The sequence below is a fragment of the Balaenoptera borealis genome, assembly GCF_965194805.1.
Source record: "Balaenoptera borealis genome assembly, chromosome: 15".
Classification (NCBI taxonomy): domain Eukaryota; kingdom Metazoa; phylum Chordata; class Mammalia; order Artiodactyla; family Balaenopteridae; genus Balaenoptera; species Balaenoptera borealis.
The window spans coordinates 33,428,118-33,451,217 of record NC_138871.1 but is presented as its reverse complement, the minus strand read 5'-3'; the positions used below and the strand labels follow the sequence as shown (position 1 = coordinate 33,451,217).

Genomic DNA, 23,100 nt, shown 5'->3' with positions numbered 1-23,100 from the left:
CTGTATATTAGGACTGGCTCTAGATGTCCTTGCCAGTACCTTAAATCCTAGGTTGCAGGGCAGTGTTTTTTATCCAGTTTTATTCTGCATCCCCTGTTCTAGCATCTTCAAGATCTATTCTTGGGCATGCTCTTCTGGTTTCTGTCAGTACATATTAGCCAGGTCCTGTTGCTCTTTAGTAAATATTTGCTTTCTGGTTGAAGTAGGGACAGTACTTTTCTAGTCAGGTAATGATGAGTTGACCTTGGTTATTGGAATAGAAGCCACGAGGGGTGGGAGGGCAGGTCTTGAGGAAGGCAAGTATCATCATGACAGGTATACCATTAGGAGGCAGCTTCCTGGTCTCCAGAAAAAGAAAGGCTACTATACTCTAGCAAGGGGGAGTGAACCATGTCTTAGACTGTGGAAGTATTGAAATATATTTTAGACATTTTTTGATATTATTGGGATTCTCATATATTTTAGAACTAGCTCCATTTTGCAGTGTATACCTCATAAAAACACCGTTGTACTGTTGTATAAGATTTACATGTATGAACCTTTTAATCTTCACAACCATCTTTATAAGGAATAGGTACTGTTAAAATCCCTATATTACAGATTAGGAAACTGAGACACAGAAGGTTTGAGACTTGCCCAAGGTCTCATAGCTAATATGTGGCAGAGAATTCAAACACAAGCTGACTAGGACTATAGCTCTTACTGACTTCCCTGACTATACAAGAAAGCTTACTATAGCAGTCATTCTAATAGTGAAGACACTTGGGGAGTGGCTAAATAAATTTGGCATAGTTTTAAAATGGAGTGAAAGTGAATGAACTAGAGAGAGCTCCAGGTTAAAATGTGGATAAATCTCCATAATGTAATGTTGAGGAAAAAAACAAAAAGGTTACAAATATATAAAGCATACACTGTTTGTATATAGATATATATTACATATTATACATGTGTATTATGGATTATTTGGATTACTTCATGAATAATATATATAATAATAATAATAAAATATATATATATATGTGTGTATATATATACACAAGTAATGGATATATACATACAGTAAAAGTATTCACATGTGAATAATAAAATCAGAATAATTTTCCTTCAAAGAAGGGATGAGAGGGAGAGGAACAAGATTTAGGCTGGACACAGGAAGCTTTGATTGTATTTATAATTAATCTGGAGCAAATATGACAAAATGCTTCTATGTGGGTGGTGGATACAGAAGTATTTATATTAATAGATAGGTAGATAGAATACATATATTATATTCTCTCTATATTTTTACATGTTGAAATATTTTTAAATTTGAATAAGAACAGAAAAGAAAACCTATGTGCTTTGTGTCAGTTGTAAGGACCCCTGATATCATTGTAAATTTTTTCTTCCAACCAGTTACGAATTTAAGAAAGAGATATGAACAACAAAACAACAGTACAAAAGCTTGTCATTTCTTTAGGTTCTCACTTCACTCATGTCAACATGCTTTTCATGTAGTATTTAGATTCTGTATAATAAATCAGTCCCATTCATAACGAACTCAATGACAGCATATGGGTCTATACATATCAGCTCTAGTGTGTTCATTTTTCACTCTTTTCTGTATATGTTTCTATGAAATTATTCTGTGAGAAGTACTAAAATCCATACTTTTTTGAGAAGTCAAAGTAAGAGAAAGCCAAAAAAAAGTTTTAGATTTTAGCTAATTAAATTTTGACGTATTTCATATAGAAGGACCAACATTAATTTTCCATTCCTATTGCTTCCCCAGTAGTGGGTGCTTAGCAGGCATTGGTTTCTTGAATACATGAATGAAATATTGTATAACATTTTCTTTATCTGAATTTCATTGCTGATAAGGAAGTGTAACATTCTCTCTCTAGAGGGATTATTTTCTTTAGAACACTGTTGAGGAAAGGAAAGTAAATCTTTTGTACCAAATTACTTTTTTCTTTCAAATTGTTAAAGTTCTTAATACTTAGATTCCATATAAATAGGTAATTTTAATCACTTTAATTTTGGACAGGACAAAACAATAAAATGTTGATGAAAATGCCATTGAATATGAAAGCGTGCATGTTGACAATTCATTTATAATTATTTTAAAACTTACTTTTAGACCCAGCTCATACATATTAGTAGTACATTTTGTATTAAAGACAAAATATATAACTTATATTTAAATATAACTTGGAATATATTTTTAAGAGTTAAGAATAACTTGGGGCTTCCCTGGTGGCGCAGTGGTTGAGAATCTGCCTGCCAATGCAGGGGACACGGGTTCGAGCCCTGGTCTGGGAAGATCCCACATGCCGCGGAACAGCTGGGCCCGTGACCCACAATTACTGAGCCTGCGCATCTGGAGCCTGTGCTCCACAACAAGAGAGGCTGCGATAGTGAGAGGCCTGCGCACCACGATGAAGAGTGGCCCCCGCTTGCCACAACTAGAGAAAGCCCTTGCACAGAAACGAAGACCCAACACAGCCATTAATTAATTAATTAATTAATTAATTAATTAATTAATTAATTTTAAAAAAACTAGCTGTTTAAAAAGAGTTAAGAATAACTTAATTGCCAAAACAATCTTTAAAAAGAAGAAAAGAGTTGGAAGATTCACACTTCGTAATTTCAAAACCTGCTACAAAGCTACAGTAATCAAGACAGTGTAGTACTGGTGTGAAGAAAGACATGCAAGTCAGTGGAATACAGTTGAGGGTCCAGAAATAAACCCTTACACTATGGCCAATTAATTTTCGACAAGAGTGCTAAAACATTTAAATGGAGAAAAGAGTAGTCTTCTCAATAAGTGGTGCTGGGACAAATGCAAAAGAATGAAGTTAGACTCCTACTTCACAACATAGAAAAAATAAACTTAAAATGGACCAGAGACCTAATATAAGAGCTAAAACTATGAAATGCTTAGAAAAAAACACAAGTATAAATTTTTGTGACCTTGGATTAGGCAATGATTTCTTAGATATAACACCAAAAGCACAAGCAAACAAAATAGATAAATTGGACTTCATCACAGTTAAAAACTTCTGTGCTTCTAAGGATACCATCAAGAAAGTGAAAAGACAACCCACAGAACGAGAGAAAACATTTGCAAGTCATATATCTGATAGGGGACTTCTATCTAGAATATGTAAAGAACTTTTACAACACAGTAATAAAAAGACAACCCAATTTCAAAATGCATACTAAATTTGAGTAGACATTTCTTCAGGGAAAATACCTGACTGGCCAATAAGCACGTGAAAAGATGCTCAACATGAAATGCAAATCAGAGCCATAATGAGATACCATTTCACGTTCAGTAGGATAGCTATGGTAAAAAAGACATAATAACAAGTGTTGGTGAGGTTGTGGAGAGATTGGAACTCTTATGCTTTGGTAGTGGGTTGTAAAGTGTTACTGCCTCTTTGGAACACATTCTGGCAGTTCCTCAAAATTTTAAACGTAGAATTACATGTGACACAGCAATTCCACTCCTAGGAATGTACCCAAAAGAATTGAAAAAAAACATCTGTATACAAACAACTTGTATGAGTCCATCTATATGAAGTGTCAGAAAATGTAAATCCCTAGAGACAGAAAGTAGATTAGCAGTTGCCGAGGCTGGAGAAGAGAATGGGAAGTGACTGCTGATGCACATGGGATTTCTTTTTGAGTTGATGAATATATTCCAGAGTTAGATATTGGTGATCATTGTACGACTTTGGAATATACTAAAAACTACTGAATTTTATACTTTAACAGCACGAATTTCATGATTATGTGAATTATGTCTTGATAGCTATTACCAAAGAAAAGGGTAACTCATTTACCTTTGTTATATTGTGTTTAGATTAAATTCCAAGTTTTTATTTTTATTTTTTAACAAATTCTGGTTACACTGTATTATAAATCTGTGATAGTTGATTGCTTGAGGAAGTATTTGAAGATAATATAAGAATATGTCCATATCACAGTGACAGTATTTATATTTAAATAAAAGTATAGTAGAATAATTTGCACTTTGACCTATTTGAAACTAAATGTTGGAATTTTGTTCTGGGATAGGATTTTTTTTGTTGTTATATTTATTCTTGGTAAATATTAATAAAAATTCCCTATGGCTATAGGATGTGTGTGTATTAGTCTTGAATGTATGCCAGAATAGAAAAACTAGAAATGGAATGGATGATGTTACTTAATTTTTAACACTGTAAGTTGTGAAAAGCCATTTCATTTCTCTGGAGTGTTTCTTAATATTTTTCAAATTAAATATTAAGAAAATTTGAGGGAAAAAATCAGAATTTGGAAGCACACCTGTGTGTTGTGAGTAAAATGGATTTGAATATTGTGATGGGAGTGCAATTTCATGCAATCATACATTTTCAACTCTGAGTCCCCAGTGCCTGGCACAGTGTCTGACACACCCTAGGTATTTTAAAAATATTTATTGAATGAACAAAAACAGTGGTGTTGCAGGGAAATTTAGTCTAAGTAAGTTGTTCTCTTTTGACTGATTCCTGCCATGAATTCGAGTCTGCCTTTGAAGAAGGTTATTCCTATAAGATACACTAAAACAAATAAAACAAGCCATTAATTATTCTTTTCTCAGCTAGACAAATTTTTTAACGTTAGCGTTTACTGAGGAACGTTTTACCAATAGTAAAATTCACCCCTTTAAATGTATAATTCAACGCACTTTGACAAATTTGTGTAGTTATGTAAGTACCACCACAGTGAGATATAGAACATTTTCATTTCCCCAGAAAATTCCCTCCTGCCTCTTTGTGGTCATTCCCCTCCCCCACCCACTGTTTCTGGTGACTTCTGATCCGATTTCTGTCCTTGTAGCTTTACCTCTTCAGAATGACATATGCATGGATTCATACGAAATGTACTTTTTGTGTCTGGCTTCTTTCACTTAGCAAACTGCCTTTGAGATTCATCCAAGTTGTTGTACATATCATACTTCTTTCCTTTTTATTTCTGAGTGGTATTTCCATCTATGTTTTCAAATTTTCAAAAAAATAAGTCTGTTGGATCATCTCTATGCATACATAAAGAATAATGATCCAGAACTTTGGATGATCTTACCACACTTTGCAGCAAGTAGGAGGTAATTGGTTCTGCTAGTATGTTCCACATGTGACCATGGATGCTCCTGTGTCGGACTACAAGTTTGGGGAGATTTCACAAGTGGCTGCACTGGCCAGGACCCCAGTAGCAGCTGTGTGTGAACTTGACCTCAGGATTTTATTTCTTTTTTCAAGACCCTAACTAGCTTAGCTGATGTTCTTACAGTTTGCATTTTCTTTTTGGATACTTGGAGGCGATCTTAACTTTTATGGACAATCTGAACAAATACTATATAGTAAGTAAATAACTCTTAAGCCTTCATAGAGATGGCCACTGCCCATCTTATAAATAGCTGTGGTTTCTAGGCCCATGTTTTGGAAAGTTTACTGTATCTTATGGTGATAGAGTGAGCAGAAGATGAAGAACATATTCTAGTCTATATATTTTATTCTAGCATACTATAATCTGCTTTTTTGTCTTCCTAAGTCTGAGAAAAGTAGCATAACCCATTAGTTAGATGTACTTGGGAGAATCACATAATGGCATGATAGGCAATAGAAATGTTTTAAATTTAAGTGATTAATAAATGAATTTCAATTGTATTTCATAGAAACCGTCAAATACTTGATGAAGATGATATATTGAATGAAACACCAAAATCTTCCTTGATTGATTTGCCTGATGAGACACCTGGTGCCCCACAGCTGGAAAGAAGCACAGAAATAGGAAAGACCCAGACCACTGCAAATACTGTGGTAAGAAATTTAAGATCTCATCCATTTATAACATGTTCCTTAAGGAAAGAAAAGACAACTGGTATTAGACATATGACAGAATTTCTAGCATTGATCTGCTTTTGCTGTTTTTAAGTTAAGCTCTAGAGAATATCACACTAGACCAACACTTCAACTAATAGCGATATTGAATTTCTTTCTTTGAGAACTTTGACCAACTCAGTCCACAGTTGCAGATGGATTTTTTTAATGGTAGTTTTCTGCAAAGTAAATAATTTTTATGGTTTTATTAAGGATGCAGGATTATTTTTGGCAATTAATATATAGGTGCCTTTTTAGTCTTTCCTAGATGAAAGTAGAGACTTGAGTAAGCAACAGCCAAACCCTTCCCAGAGGAAAAGAATCCTTCCAGCGTGGATGTTAACAGAAAATCTAAGTGATCAGAACCTTTCAGTACCAGTCATCAGTGGAGGTAGGTTTTGTTTCAAGAAAATATTTAACAGAATTTGAAAGTTTTTTTGAACAAATGAAGACAGAAATAGCAGTTATGTAAGTGTATAACTTAGCCTAACATTTCTTTAGATGTGTTCATGAAGTCTAATTTTAAACATAAACTATTTTATGCCATTTATCAAACACCATTCTGCTAATTATTATGATTATGATTATTTTTTAGTGGCTTAAAACAGTACCCATTTATTAGCTCGCAGGGTTTTTTTTTAATAAATTTATTTGTTTTTTTATTTATTTATTTATGGCTGCATTGGGTCTTCGTTGCAGTGCGAGGGCTTCTCATTGTGGTGGCTTCTCTTGTTGCAGAGTATGGGCTCTAGGCATGTGGGCTTCAGTAGTTGTGGCTCTTGGGCTCTAGAGCACAGGCTCAGTAGTTGTGGCGCACGGGCTTTGTTGCTCTGTGGCATGTGGGATCTTCCCGGACCAAGGCTCGAACCCATGTCCCCTGCATTGGCAGGCGGATTCTTAACCACTGCACCACCAGGGAAGCCCTAGCTCACAGTTTTAAAGATGAGGAGTCCGGGCAGATTCAACAGAGTTGTTTGTTGAGATTTTCACAAGAGAAATCCAGGTTTCTGTCAGGCTGGGTTCTGACCTGGGTGTCATGGGAGAATCCCCTTAGAAGATTATTCCAGTTGTGGAGAATTTGCTTCCTTGCAGTTGGAGGACTAAAGGACTTGTTTTCCTGCTGACTGTTGGCTGGAGCTCACTCTGCTCCTAGAGGGCATTTTTCTGTTCTTGCACTTCATTTTCAAGGCCAGCATAGCACAACAGACCTTTCTCCAGCTTTGCGTCTCTCTAATTTCCCCTCGGTGGCCAGCTGAGAAAACTCTCTGCTCTAAAGGATTTGTTGATTAGATCAAGCCCATGTACATAATCTCCCATTTAATTAACCCAAGGTAAACTGATTTGTAACCTTAAAAATAGGTGCAACATTTATTTTGCCATATAACTTAACATAATCCTGGGCATGATATCTTATTCACAGTCCTGGGGATTAGGGCAGGAAATCTCGGGGAGGGTTCATTTCAGAATCCTGCCAACCACAGTAATGTCTGTACCTGTCCTCTCTCTTAATACATCATCATTTAAGAATTATCTTATTATTGAACATTTATTCACTGTCCCAAATTGCAGTGTCATTAATAAGTGCAATTAAAAACTGAGTATCTTAGAAGTCTACTCTTATTATTACTATGGTCTAAATTGTAGAAAGGAAATTAGTTGATCAAAAAGTGTAAATATTAAAGGATCATGATATATGTTGCTAAAGCACTCCCTTTATACTACAGTGGAAAAAAAAACTTTCGAAAAATTGTTTCCTGGTCAACCCTAGGTTTCACCCATTACAATATGTGCCATTTACATATGTAAAAAAATAGAAAAATACTATTCATTTTACTACTGAAAGCAATACAGACGACTTATTAAAGTAGCTTTTCAAACAGACCTGTTGGGGTCATGTCTAAGGTAAAAGACAAGCACAGTAAGAGTGTTTAAAATTAATTTAATTAGACAAAAAACTACAGGCACACAATGATATGTGCTGAAGGAGTCAAAGAAGATGAGACCAGTGTCCTAGCATAGTTCACTGTCATAGCAGATACCACAATGCTTTATGTCATCTGCTGGGTATTCCCATTGATTCAAGATTATTAAAATGTTTGCTACATTGTATTATTCAGTCTGCATTTTATTTGCAACTTTTCAGTCATCTCAGGTTTAGTTTCTATTGGCTGCTTATTTTCCTTTATATGGGTCACATTTTCTGGTTTATGCTATTGGATGTTATGAATGATAGAGTACAGAGACTTTAATTTTGTATCCCTCTGAATAAATATTTTTATTCTAATAGGCAATTAACTGGGCCTAATAGGAAATTTACTTCCTGTTTTCTTAATGGGCATTTAATTCAGGCCCTAAACTCTGTTTCCTCCGTGTGGACAGCAGCTGCAGTCTGTGCGCATGTAGTTTAGCAACCAGCCAGGGATTTGGGTCAGTTTTACATGTAGATTTTGATTCTTGGCTCTCTAAGCCTTTCTTCCTTCTGGAATTTTGTCTTTAACTTTCTACCTACTCTGTTAGCCTCAAACTCAGCCCTCTGACCACTTAAGCCAGTAAGGCTGCAGCTTTCTGTCACCTGCGAATTGGGGGATGCCCTCAGGAAAAAAGCCACAAATTGATAAACCTCACAGACTGTAGTTAAGTTTTCAAGGTCAGACTCCTCATTTCTGCCTTTTTGGTTACTCTCTAGTGCCTTCAAATAGTTTTTTTTTTAAAAATACTTTGTCTAAAATTTGTAATGGTTTTGTTTGGGATGATCAGTTCAGTCAATCTGCCTTTTTACCTTGAACATTGTCTTTTATAAATTAACAGTACAATTGACAGCACAATATATGTTAGTTGAATGTTCCAACTCTTACTATTTCTCGTGTTCAGCATAGTGGTCATAAAAGTCCTCTAAAGTTTTTGATCAAATATGTTGTGTACAGAATATTCCTTATTTAATGCTAATTTAGATTGTAGTAGGATCAGAGTGATCTTGTGGCAAAAATAGCTTATATATCATGTGGTGAGGGAGATGTGATTTAATCTAGAGAATTTTCATATTTAAATCTAAGATTTCCTGCTAAGTGTTTTATTCCAGGACAGTGGCTTTCAATCCCCCACGCCCCATCATTACATGTATAATATATTTTTATCAGTAACATTTCTCATTAAGTGTGGTTCTTCTCAGTTTGCAGGAAGGGAATGGGGATGGTAGTGGAGAGGGGGCAGCACTTTCCCTCAGTAGAACCTTTTCTCTAATATAGAAGGAATATTATTTGACCAGAAATTGGACCAGTGTGAACTGCCTCCTTGCAAACAAGTTCTTTTCTTTCAGAGTTACTTTGTACTGTATCTGCTTCTGTACTACCATTATTACATGACTTATAATCGTCTAAAATATACTTGCTTCAAATTATAAATTTGAAGCAAATATCCATTAATTTTCACTTGATAAAAGCACCATATAAAATAAGAAGCACTTTTTTGGGCACCTCACCTTGAAAATACAAATGAGAGTAATTTGACATTGATTTGGACAGGAATATTATATAGTACATAATATACTTAAAATGCTAAAGCTTCAAAATAAGATAAAAAAGTCTTTGCATTCAGGCATGTCTTATAAATTCAGACTTTGGGAGAATACTTACAAAAACAAAGTTAGGTTACTTAACTCCTTTAAAGACAGAAAGATTTAGAAGTAAAGGACAGTTTAGTACTTGAATCCAGCTAATTAAAGGTTGGAATAATTTGACTTTTTCTGCTGTGTAGTTTTTATTATTGTTATTGTTCTGTTTGTTTAAGTAATATATCATCCAGGTCAATAGACCAATGCTAATGATTTTGAAAAATCAATTTCCAAGATGCATTTTAGGCTCATTTAGATGTAGGATACTTTCTTACGTCTTTTGCAGCTTTAGTACTCTATCGTGTTCATTGATCTTTATTTAGACTATCTGAAACCATCTTGATATTTTGGAACCATCTGTGACATTAATTACAGGACAAATAATAATGTTAATTGATGTTAACTAACTTATCTAAGATCATAATAAATGCCAGGCTATAATTGAGACCTAGTTCTGTCTGACTCTAAAGCCCATGCTCTGAACCATATCACTATATCTGCATGGCCACCTAAATTTACCCTCTGTATGCTTTGGGGGTTTTGTTTTGTTTTGTTTTTGCTTTTTATTTTATTAATATGCCCTTGCATTCTCTCCTGGATCTTTTCTCAGTTTAACTGTTAGTTTAATTCTTATATGTACATGGATGTTTGCTGTGATCAGGCTATCCTTTCTGTTTTTCAGCCAGTATACTTCTAATTTATTTACTTTTCTGGGTCCCCAGGTACTAGCCCTTAGATGTTATCATGAGTTTCTCAGGCCTGGGCTAAAATTTTTCCATGTCCCTTAGTGATTGGTAAGTGAATATAAATATTTGGGCAAAGGGTATCAGAGCCTCCCCTCTCTGCTTCCATTTGCTTCCTCAGCCTTCTAGACCCCAGGACAAGTTAGAACTCCTAGGGTATGACACTCTTGCTAGACTGAAAAGGGAGCTTTTATATTTTCACTGGTTATCATGCTACCCTTTAGTATTCTTCTTTCCCCATCTTCTAACCCTCCAACATGGAGTTATGAAAAGTGGCACATGCTGATAAAGGTTGAAGTAGTAAGCAGTCCCCAAACCATTTAGTTTACACTTAATTTTGTACTCTGAATATTTTCTGTATGACAACTCAATGCAGATTATAAATATTTAACTGACATTGTTTAATTTGATTATGGTTCAGTTTACTTAAAGCTCTAGTTATTCTTTACATTTACTTTATTTTAAGCATCCTTGTTAAATGATCTAATTCTAATCGTTTTTTAGCCTCTTGGATTTTCTAGCTGTATAGTCATATCTACAGAATTATGAAAATTTTGGCTCTTCTGATCTATTTACTGCTTTTAAAAACATTTCTTATTTCATAAGTTAGATCCTATAAATTTTAAATAAAAATGGATAAAATTGGCATCTGTATTCCTTATTTTAACAGTAATTCTGTTAGTATTTCAGCATTTAATATGATTGGTATTTGATTCTGATACTCATCATGTTTAGGGTGATTGACTGACTCCTTCAGGAATAACTGTTGAATTCTTTGAAAAAAATTTTTGGTATAGAAACAGTCCTGCATTTTCATATGATAATGTAATTAATGATGTTGGTAGATTTCCTAATGCTGTACCATGCTTGTGTTCCTGGAATAAGTTAATTTTATTGTGGTGACTTATTATTTTTATGCTGTGCTAGATTTGCTGATATTTAGTTTAGGACGTTTGTATCTATATTCATAAGTGTGGTTAGTATTTTTCTCCATTTGTGCCATCCATGTCAGATTTTGACATTAGAGCTATGTCAGCATTGTATAAAGTGCATTAGGAGGTTTTTTATATATGCTCAAGGACAGTTTGAATAACAGAAATATCCATTTCTTTATAGAACTTTCCTTTATCACAATCTGGGCTGGTGCCTACTTTCAGTAGTTGATAGTTCTGGCATAGGAATAGCTAAGTTAGAGCAGTAAAAAAGAATGAAACACCCCAAAGCAGATTAGAATAACACACATTTAATATGTAAGAAATTATCAGTTCAAATTGATGGGGAAAGGATGCATCATTATTAAATACGATGTTGGGAGAATTAGCTTTCCATTTGGAAGAAATAATAATAGAGCACTCACTGCTCATGCCATATTCATAAATAAATTTCTATTGAATTAATAACCAATATAAAAATTGAAACTATTAAGGCATTTGAAGAAAATATGGGGAAATATTTTTTATTACTTCTGGGAGACTTTATTAAGATGGTGGGGAGGGCTTCCCTGGTGGCGCAGTGGTTGAGAATCTGCCTGCCAATGCAGGGGACACGGGTTCGAGCCCTGGTCTGGGAAGATCCCACATGCCACGGAGCAACTGGGCCCGTGAGCCACAATTACTGAGCCTGCGCGTCTGGAGCCTGTGCTCCGCAACAAGAGAGGCCGCGATGGTGAGAGGCCCGCGCACCGCGATGAAGAGTGGTCCCCACTTGCCGCAACTAGAGAAAGCCCTCACACAGAAAAGAAGACTCAACACAGTCATAAATAAATAAATAAAAGAACGTGAATTTCTTTAAAAAAAAAAAAAAAAAAGATGGTGGGGAGCCTGGAACCATAAGGGAAAATTTGGCAGATCTATTTAGATTAAAGGTAAAAAAAACATTTTAATGCAAAAGACACTGTAAACAAAGTCAGAGGCAAATAGCAGACTGACAAAAAATATACTGGGAGATATTATCTGTCACAGTTATAAAATAGATAGAAGGTTTTTAATAATTGTCTACTTAGTAACACAAAAGAAAGAACTTGGTAGAAATTTTGGGCATTTTATATGCTGTACTACAGAAGAATAAATACAAACAGCCAATAAATATATGACTACTATCAGATAGGGAAATGTAAATTAAAACAACCAGATACCAGTTTCTGTTTGTTAAGCTCATCAAAATCTAAGCAATTGATAATATTCATTACTGACCAAAATGGGTATCAGCAGACATGGTTGGTGGAAGTATAAGTTGGTATAGCCTTTTAAAGTTATTTAGAGACATTAAATAGAGATATTTGCCAGTATCTCTTAAATCTTTAAGTGTATAACACATTTTGGTCCAGAAATTCCAATTCTAGGTATTTATCCCAGAGAAATAATAGCATGTATACTTTTAGCCCTGTATATATTTATTATGTATTTGTAAATATATTTGCTTATACTTAGGAAAAAGTTGAGAAGGATACGCATCAAACTGTTACTATAACTGTTAGGAGTGGTTTCTTTGGAGGATAAAATTGGATGGTTGTGATTTTAATGACATATATGCATATAGTTGAGCTAGCATTCATATAGTATTAGTGTAACTGCTCATGTAAGTAAATGCAGTTAGTAATTGTTTAAAATAAACTGATTTGTTCAATAGCTAATTTCTTTTCTATTTCTATCATTTAAGTATACCTATCCTGGATTTAGAAAAATATTTTATATGCCAGATATAAAGATTGTTATGAGCCAGTTAACTTATATATTTTATATACGCTTTGTGAAGAGCATTTTAACAATATCAAAATGACTTCTTCCTATGCAAAAAAAAAAAATGAGCTCTGGTCCCTAGAAGGAATATTTGTAGTATATCATTTGGAATTTTAAAGAATTGAATATTTTAAAAAAATATATATTTAATTTTAGAATTTTATATACATCTGTGACACTTGGGAATGTGGTGAACTGTCATTTGTGGAAAAGCTGTGCCTTATTTAATATACAGTTTTTTAGTTCCTAGCATAGTAAACAGTATCATAGTTGATTATTTCCCTTGGTTTCACTAATTCATAACTGTTGTAATATTTGGTCATTTGCTTCACCAGACTGTATAGTCAGTTCTATTTAGTCCCATTTCTGCCAGTTTCTAAAATGATGTGAAATGTTCCCTAATTTAGATTCAAAACAAAGATTTAAATAATTGAAGCTGAGTTTAGTTATTAGATAGTTTTTTCATAAGTTTCCTTTGATAAATACATTACTTTTATGTTGGTTCAGTGATTTTCCTGTTCAATAATATGGCCAGTATTCTATTAGTATTTCTTTTCTGAATTTAATGAGGGTGTGTTATTTCAGAGCATTTGAATATCCTTTAGAACAGCTCTGAGCAAACTACAGCCCATGAGCCAAATTCAGCCCACTGCCTGTTTCTGTAAAGAAAGTTTTATTGGAACATAGCCATACTCATCCATGTATGTATTGTCTATGGCTGGTTTCACACTACAAGGCAGAGTTGGGTAGTTGTGACAAATATTATATGGCTCACAGTGCTTAAAATATTTATTCTCTGGCTATTTACAGAAGTTTGCTAAACTTTGCTTTAGAACATTAAAATAGTGACTACAGATTGCCTTACATACCTGTATCCAGTCTCTCAAAGGATCTTTGGACAATTTCTGTTTATGCTAACAATTCAATTACTCAAACATATTCACTGAGTATCAATTTTGTGATAGGCATAGGTCTAGATACTAGAGACACAAAATGGGGAACAGTGAACGAGGCACAGAAAGTCTCTGCCCTCATGAAGTAGAGGAGAAAGACAACTAACCATGAAGATTTTCCTCTTAAAATAAGTAGATCTTTTTTCTTTTCTGATTAGACAATTCATGAATTTGTTAACAGAATATGATGCTGATTTAAGTTTCCCCACTACATTGAACCTTGAATAAGTATTATGGCAATGCAATGTCCATTGTTATTGAGACTTGTTTTCTTTAGCAGTGAAGTTTGTAGAGGTTGCTCTTCCTTTTCAGTTATTTTAGGTACTTAATCTGTATTTAAGGTAACTTAAGTTGTATTCCTCACTGTGGATGATAGAGGCTCAGTAAGTATATGTAAAATTCATTGGATAGCTATATGTCAGATTTTCTGTTAGAGAAATTCAATGCCAAAATTTTTAAAAATGTATATGATAACTAACATACATGTGGTACTCTGAGAGAGTTTATATATCTTACCTCATTTACTCCTCCTAATAACTCCATCAGTTATTATTATAACTCCCTTTTTCTAGATGATGAAACCAAAGTTGAGAGAGGTGAGGTGAAACAGTTAAAGGATGAAGCCTGCCCACATTAGCATCTTGGCCAGGATGACTTCAGGGCTGGAGCTCTTGGCCATGGTGCTGCTTAATACTTTTTGAGATTTGCAAATATGCATTTTCAGATTGGAGATTGGCCTTAATATAAATAGAACTTTAAATGTACTTGCTCTTTTGTCCTTTTTCTTTTTTCTTTCCTTCTGTCTTTTTTTTTTTTGGTATGGATTATTGACATTTGAAGGTACAGGAGATAATTTTCTTCTTCTTTTTCTTTGTGTTTATGTACTTGTGTGTGATTAAGATAATAATGTAATCCAGGAAAGTGGAAAAGAAGGAATCTGCAAAGACAAAACCCAAGTAAGCATCACACAGCAGGGAAGAAAGCGATTAATTTCATCAGGAAGTACAGAAAGTATATCAGCAGAGCAAGACACAGGAAAAAAGTGCAAAAATGCTGACCAGGAAGAGTCTATCATTTCATCCAAGGTGATTTTTTAAAAATTCATAATTTGATTGTTTATTTTCTTCATCAGGTGTTCTAGTTAGGAATAATCATATGCTGTATATATCAAGGAAAAACCAAAAATGCTTTTTTTTTTTTTTTTTCAAAAATGCTTTTTATATTGAGTTTATCAAGATAAAAACTAGCCCCAGTTTTTCTTTTGTTTGTTTTTGGTTTTTGGCTTACTGAAACTAATCTTTAATATAGCACTTGCAATGTAGAAAACAAAGCTACTTAATTTAGAAATTTTCAGACTGAAAAAAAGATGGAGAACACTTGGCTTTGGTCATAATTTGGTACCTCCATTTTGAAAATCTGGTTTCTTCTATTGGTCATTCTCAGACTACCTGTAACTACCTTTTTCTTGATAAGTATGAAGAGAGGAACAACAAATGGGTAGTTCTTAACAGCCTGTTGCAGGATTACTTCTGGACTAACTTGCAGTATTTATAAATCTTTTCTTTCCTCTTTCAGTTTTTGCTAAGTCACTAGAATGGTTTGGCTGACTGAAGCATTCTTTGGTACTGGATACTCTAAGAAAATAAGGCCTATTTATTGGATGAATTTAAAAAGAGAGAGAGAAGGGGAAAAAAAGAGAGAGATGGCCCTAGGACAAAAAGATCAGGTATTCTTCCTTTCAGGAGTAGGGTGGCTTTAGATGACAGTTTTCATGATCCTTGTAGACCTGTGGCTAAGCTTTGTGGGTCCCCATCTATTTAGTCTCATTGAGAGCCATAGGAGTAGGATTGGTTTTAGAATAGCATGCACTGGATTGATGGAAATTCCAGCAGCTATCCCAGAGAGTCAGACCTTTTATAGTTCTCCCCTCAGTCTTGCCTCCTCTCCCATTAGAGAAGATCCTGCTCCTCACTGGAAGATCCTTTCCTCAAGCTAGAGAAGTGGGGTATAATCACTAAGGGCTCAACTCCTTTGCTTACTTATGGAGTCAAGTTTAATAAATGAAAACAAAATGTATTCTGACTCATATATTGGCTATAAAGACTTATTAAGATCATCAATGCAGTTTGGGGTCTGAAGCCATGGATGAGCCACGTGCAAGTTCCTGCACAGCAAGGGAAGGAGAATGCTTTTAGAGAGGGGAAAAGGAAGTTGGGAGGGCTATAGTAAACAGAATCCATGGTTTTTCATTGGCTGAGTCCTCGCCAGGAAGGAAGAGGAGTCTTTCTTTTTCATGTTGTGCTCTGCTATCATCACAGGGCATGAGAGCTCTGCCTTCTGGTCTCCCAACTCTATTTAATTGAGGTTTCTGTTTATTAATTTTTTACATTTTCCCCCTTTTGATCAAGATCTTTCTCTGAAGCACTACTGATCAAGCATCAGGTTTTCTGGTTTCAGTGGCTTTTTGTCCCTTAATGCGAGGAGGGGCCTTTGCTGGGTGTGGTGTCTCACACTGGAGAGAAAGTACAGGTTGGAAACCTATTGAAGTCACATTCAAGTATCAAGGAGAGGTAGGAGGAAGAACTTTCAGGCACTTTTAATCTAAAGTCTCTATGTTATCAAGATCATAGAGATTGGAGAGCATCTGAAGTGTTATGTCATCATCAAAGGTTTGGCAGACAAGCTTCCAACAGGCCTGGTCTGGATATCTTGGGAAAGCTGTCTCATCAGATGTGGCTTCAATTATGGGAAATCTTTACCTTCAGGTCATCAGATGATGTGCAGGGCCAGTCAGGGTTCGGTGCAGTTTTTAGGTGTGTCACATGAATCCAAGAGTCCACTCCTTGGAGTTTGGTGGCACAAGGGCTGGTTAGCAGTACCTGATAGGGGCCTTTCCAGTGAGGTTGAAGAGAGTTCTTCTGGAGGTGTTTTTTTCCAATAGACGAAGTATCCAGGTTGCCAGGTGATGTTTAAGGTCATCATCTCCCACAAGTACACTATGAAAAGATTACTCTACCAAAACATGGTTATTTTTAATAGAAGCAGTTAGGCCTTTGCAATATTGGAGTATCTCTCCTTTTATCAGTTGTGAGTCAAAAGAAGCAAGAGCCAAGTGCATTGAGCATCCTGTGGCTGTCTTAAAGGGTGAGAGCTTTATGAGTTCCAGAAGAGGTGGATCTGAGATTTAGAAGGACCAGTGGCGAGGTATCTGGAGGACCTTTACAAATTTTGCCAATTGAGTCATAATAATGCCATTAGTGCATTCACCTAAACGAGAATTCAGAGTGGTAAGCACAGTGAAAGTGTTGTAAAACAGGCTAAATAGCAGACTTGTTGCAGTGCCTGATCAGTAAAATGTGTTCCTTGATCACCATGAAATTTGAGAGGAATTCCCCAGGTAGGGATAATCTTTTCTAAAAGGACCTTAACCACAGAAGAAGTGGTAGCCTGTCTGCAAGGGAGGCCTGTCTGTATGTGAAAACACATAGACCATTACTAAAACATATTTATATCCATGAGCCAGAGCAAGTTGTCAGACCTTGAGTGGCCCATTGGACAGTTTAAATTGTTTAGGAGCAGTACAAACAGACTTCTCTGGGTTGTATTTCAGACAAGTGGGACAAGTGAGGTAGATACTTTTGGTGGATTTGTCAGTGTTTCCCCATCAATATTGATTCATGAATGCTATCATTTTGTCAGTAGACCAATGGTTTAATGCTTGTACAGGGGTGATGAGTGGGGATTTTAGAGTCTCCAGTAGGACTGGGTTGTTAGTTAGTCTAAACCAGAGCTTTCTCTTTTTATCAGACCAACAATTTTTGAATTTCTAATCTTGTTTTTCCTTTTCTGAGGCCAGTTGTTGGGCTTCTTTAGCCAGTTTTTCTAAGTTATCATTTGGGGGAATGTTCCTTTGGACGAACAGAATGCGGTTAGCCCCTTTCAGGGCAGCATTCCCTGCAGAAATGTCAGCAAAGTGATTTCCCTTAGCTTCCAGAGAGTAAAGTTTAGAATGCCCCGGAATATTAGTAATAGCTAAAGTGGCAGATAAAAATATTGCATTCCTGAACATAAGAGCCATTTAAAATTTTATTTCCGCTGGAAGTAAGGAAGCCACATTGCTTCCACGGTATTCCAAAATCATGAGCTACTCTTAAACTGTGTACCATCAGTATAAATATTGGCAGATTTGCCCTTAGCTAAAGTACAAGCCCATTTGAGAGTGTATAATTCAGCCTGTTGGGCCAAAGTAGCCATTGGTAAAGATGCTGCCTCAGCAACATCAAAAGGAGTTGCAGGGGCTTCCCTGATGGCGCAGTGGTTGAGAATCTGCCTGCCAATGCAGGGGACATGGGTTCGAGCCCTGGTCTGGGAAGATCCCACATGCCGCGGAGCGACTGAGCCCGTGAGCCACAATTACTGAGCCTGCGCGTCTGGAGCCTGTGCTCCACAACAAGAGAGGCCACGATGGTGAGAGGCCCGCGCACCGCGATGAAGAGTGGCCCCCACTTGCCGCAACTAGAGAAAGCCCTCGCACAGAAACGAAGACCCAACACAGCCATAAAATAAAAATAAATAAATAAATAAAGTAATATTTAAAAAAAAAAAAAAAAAAGGAGTTGCAAAGCATACCCAGCATAATATTTGCCATTGTTACCTTTTAAATAAGAACATCAGTGAACCATGAGAAGTCAGTGTTACTGAGAGATCTTTCCTGTAAATCATCATGAGGAGTCAGTAGGTGATCAGTCAGTGTTAAGCAGTCAAGAGGGACTTCTTCCGTGACAGAGGGGGGGAAGAGTAGCAGGGTTAAGGTTATTATAGCATAAAAGAGTTATGCGAGGAGCAGTTAACAAAAGGACTTACTTCATAGGAGGTGAGGCAGCTGGCTGAGAAATATTGAGGGTGATGAGAATTCAGGAGGGCTTCTACTGCATGAAGTACAAAAATGGTTAGAGGGGATCCCACAGTTTTCTTGGTGGCCTTAACCCAAAGGGCAGTGGCCATAATGGCTTTAAGGCAAGCAGGGTATCCCTATGCCACAGGGTCCAGTTACTGGCTATAATGCAATGTGGGTTGATGGTGGGCCCCGTGGTTTTAGGTGAGTACCCCAAGGGCATTCTCTTCCTTTTTATATACAAAAAAGAAAAGAGGGAATTTGATCATTGGGATTCTCAAGGGCAGGCAGGTTCATCAGACTCAACTTTAAGGCCTTACAGGCTATGTTGTTTGGTTCTTCCCATAAGTTTGAGTCATGGTTGTTATTGTTTAATAAAGCATACAGAGGTTTGGCCATAAGAGAGAAATTTGGAATTCAGTTTTGGCAGTAACCAACTATCCTGAGAAAACTTTGCAGTTGGTGCTTAGTTTGGAGTTTGGGAAAACTTAGGACATCATGAAGTGTATCTGGGTCTACATGTAGCTTTTGTTCTGATATCAGATGCCCTAAATATCAAACCTGGGTTTGGGCAAACTGCAATTTTTCTTTGACGACCTTATGTCCATTTCAGGCTAAAAACTTTGGCAAGTGAATACTGTCTTCCTGTGAGGAAGATTGAGAAGGAGAGCAAAGAAGCAAATCATCCACATATTGCAACAAAGTAGAACCTCTAGGGAACTTTATATAATCCAGATCAGCCTTTAGGATTTGTGAGAAATAAGAAGGACTCTCAGCAAACCCCTGGGACATTACTGTCCAGGGGAATTGTTTTTCTTCCCAAGTGAGAGCAAAAAGGTATTGGCCGGCTTCATCAACTGGAATATTAAAGAATGAACTATATAAATCAGTAACAGTAAAGAATTTACTTCCAGTAAGAATGGATATTAGTAATGTATGGGGATTAGGAACAACGGGGTGTCAAGGGATAACAATGTTGTTTACTGCTCAGAGATTCTGGATGAACCTCCACCCTCAGCCTTTAGGTTTTCTTACTGGGCTGGTGTAAAGGATAATGAGACCTTGAGCCTTGTAATGTTCTATTATGGGCTTTATGCCTTTAAGGGCTTCTTTTCTTATGGAATATTAATTAATTCTGGGAAGTGGTTTTGAGGGCTCTATTTGAATCTTGATGGGAGGTGCGCTGTGAATTTTGCCAGTATCAATTGGAGTTTTTGCCCATAAGGAGGGTGGCAGCTGATTCACTAGGGGCAAATGATCAGTGTTTCCAGAATTAGCTCTAGTGCCATCAGAGGCAAAACAAATAAAAGATGTCAAAGGATCATTTAATTCACCTGATTGGTTACTTTGATGACTATTGTCAAATTCTAGAATTATTTCCCCCTTTTGGGAGAAAGAAATTCCAGCATGATACTTCTTTAAGAAGTATCAGCTTAATAAATGAATAGGGGCAGAGGAACTAAGGAGAAAAGGGTGTGCGTCTCTCAATGGGCCTAAACAAAAGGGAATAGGTTCAGGGAGAGGAAACTCTTGAGGCTTGTTAGAAATCCCACTATTTGAGCTGTTTTAGGGACTGCTTTATAGTAGTGGGGTTGAGCACTGAGAGTATGGCTCCAGGGTCAGTTAAGACTAGAAGAGATTCATCCCCAATCTGGAGAAATGTTTCTCCAAGTCGATTGAGAGGGAGGATTGGGAAGAGCCCCTGTAGTTTATCAGAGTCCTGTCATTGAGAATTGGGCAGATGTTGGAAAGGCTGGTTAGAGGGCTGAAGGCCTGAAGTACTTACACTTGTTAACAGTCTCTTTCCAATGTCCTGGCTCTTGGCAATAATAGCAGAAACTAGGAGGGTTTTGGTTTTGTTTAGGAGTCTTTTAGTTGCTGGATTTGAAGATTAAGAATTTTAGTAGTCTTTTTTGGGGGGGGGCAGGGTTACCCACCTAGAGTTTGAGTGAGCTGGTTTGCCAGGTTAGCTAAATCTGGAGTGGACATCATTTTCCATTCTATCCTGGTCCTTTTTACTAGAAAGGAAAGCACCCAGTTCAGCCCATTAATAAACATAGAGATAACAGATACCCAGATGGAATCTACATCTGAAAGAAGATCAGAATTTTCTTTTAAAACAATCTGGAGTTGATTGTAATAGTCATGAACAGGATTGTCAGATTTTTGTGTGCAAGCGTGAATTTTGTTCCAATCAACAGGCTTTGGAAAAGCCGTAGGAATTACCTGATGAAGTCGCCTCATGATTGCTTAAGTGTGATCGTATAATAAGTTACTGGGCTGGTCTCCCAGTTGTAATGCTAGAGACCTTTCAAGATTTTCCCAATTAGCAGTTTTTATCCAATGCTGGGCCTGGCCTTCACTGACAAATATATGAACTAGGTGATGTAAGTCAGAGAAACCAGGTTGTCAAGTTTGAATGACTATATTAAATTCCTCAGCAAATCTATGAGGATCTTCTGTTACTTTGGGAAAATCTTTGACTATTGCTCACAGTTCAGCTTTAGTCCAGGGAATATAAGAAATTAAGGGTTTAGCCTCTGGCTCCTCAGAAGGCTTAATTTTAAAGCAACAGGTTCTGGCAATTTCAAAGGAAGAGGGAGTAGGGAGAGTTTCAGAGAAAAGGGGAAGTTTAGCAAGAAAATTAGTAATGGGGACACTGAGGGTACAGAGGAGGTGTAGACAATGTAAAAGGAAGGAGGAAGTTTGTGCCAGAGGCAGAGTCTGACCATAGGAGCTGAGGGAGAAAAACAAGATGGCATCTGAGGTGAAGCCTGAGATGAAGAAGCTAAGGAAGAAGATCGTTAAGCTTCAGATGCTATTTTGTTTTTCTTTAATAATTTGCCTCAGTTAATCTTAAAGTCTTATTTTGCAGAGAGGCAATTTTAGACTTCTGATAACATTGGGAAGCCTCAAAATTTCAAATCAAAATAGTCATTCCATTCAGTTCTGGAAGTTTTTGAGCTATTGTAATCCAGTTTGGTTTTAAGAAAATTAATTTGAGGATTCCAAAAGTGTCCCATAATGGCCATTGGTATTCTAAATTGCCTTTGGTCAGGTTGGTCCATTGGAAATGCCTGTGAGGAAGGACTGTGGTTTTTAAACACAAAATCAGCTGAAGTACCTGTTGTGGGGTGGGTTGCCCTCAAAATATTTAGATAACTGGGATCCCAATTCTCAGAGGTTTTTCTCTATAATAAAAGAACAGTTTTCAAACAGCTTAAACAACTTACAGTTTAAACAGCTCAATTCAAACAGCTCGCAACTCAAACAGCTCGCAGGTCTAATACCAGCCAGTTCTAAGGAAACAGTTTGGTCCTGGAGAAACCAGGCCAGAGGCTTCTCAGCCAGCTTCAGTTAAAACAATCTGATCTCAAAATCAGACCAAAGTGCCAAATGAGTACCCTCATGCAGAACAAGGCCTTAACCTGGAAGACGGAACCTTAAAATAGATTCCAGATAAAGCCTGGAGAGCTTCAAATGCAAAAAGGATATGAGCTCGGATCCTGGAGAAACATGTACCTTCAAACTCCAAGGTCTGCGAGAAAAATCAGTGAGCACAGTGGGCTCAATTGTGGGGACTGCACCTGTTTGCTCACCAGCCCTGGAGCTATTGGGGGTCTTCTCTGATCCCCGTACAGGCCACCAAAATGTTGACCTAAAACAAATGGACTTCCAGATATTTCTTCAGCAGAAATGGTTTTATTTGTGATCAGCAATTCGAGGTCTATAACCATGGCAAGCCATGTGCTGCAAGTTCTCGCTTTACAAGGGAAGGAGAACTCATTTATAGAGAGGAAAAGGAGGTTGGCGGACTATAGTAAACTAAGAGTCCATGGCTTTTTATTGGCTGAATCATTGCCAGGAAAGAAGAGGAGTCTTCTTTCTGTTGGGCTTTGCTGTCATTACAGGGCATGAGAGCTCCATTTTCTGGGATCCTGACTATTTAACTGAGGTTTCTTTTTATTGATTTTTTTCAATATCAATATAACTGCCCTTTTTTTTTCCAAGAAGAGAAATATTTTTTTGGAGGAAAATCTGTAGTATACACTTTTCCCTATGTTTATACCAACCCATAAAGTTTGATAATCACAAGTGAACCTTTAAGAAAGGTCAAACTTTTTCTGCCAACTGTAAGGACTGCAATCAAGGTTATTCAGAAAGAAAGCATTTTAAGTTATCAGGAATATCAAAAGATCTAGATGTTCAATACAATCTTTGAAACATTACCAAAAATAGGTTGTTTATTCCTGAAAGCTGGTAGGGAGGTGATATTT

The 23,100-nt window shown here is 36.5% G+C and overlaps 1 protein-coding gene across 7 annotated transcripts in view; it reads left to right on the top strand.

The window, feature by feature from the left end:
* The window catches only part of APLF (aprataxin and PNKP like factor), a 91,859-nt gene that overhangs the window by 34,823 nt on the left and 33,936 nt on the right, over window positions 1-23,100 (top strand). For all 7 annotated transcript variants that reach the window (XM_082356377.1, XM_082356383.1, XM_082356382.1 and 4 more), the window contains exons 4-6: window positions 5,681-5,825; window positions 6,144-6,276; window positions 14,830-15,014. In XM_082356377.1, coding sequence (XP_082212503.1) covers window positions 5,681-5,825; window positions 6,144-6,276; window positions 14,830-15,014 — 463 coding nt within the window. The remainder of the gene's footprint in view (window positions 1-5,680; window positions 5,826-6,143; window positions 6,277-14,829; window positions 15,015-23,100) is intronic.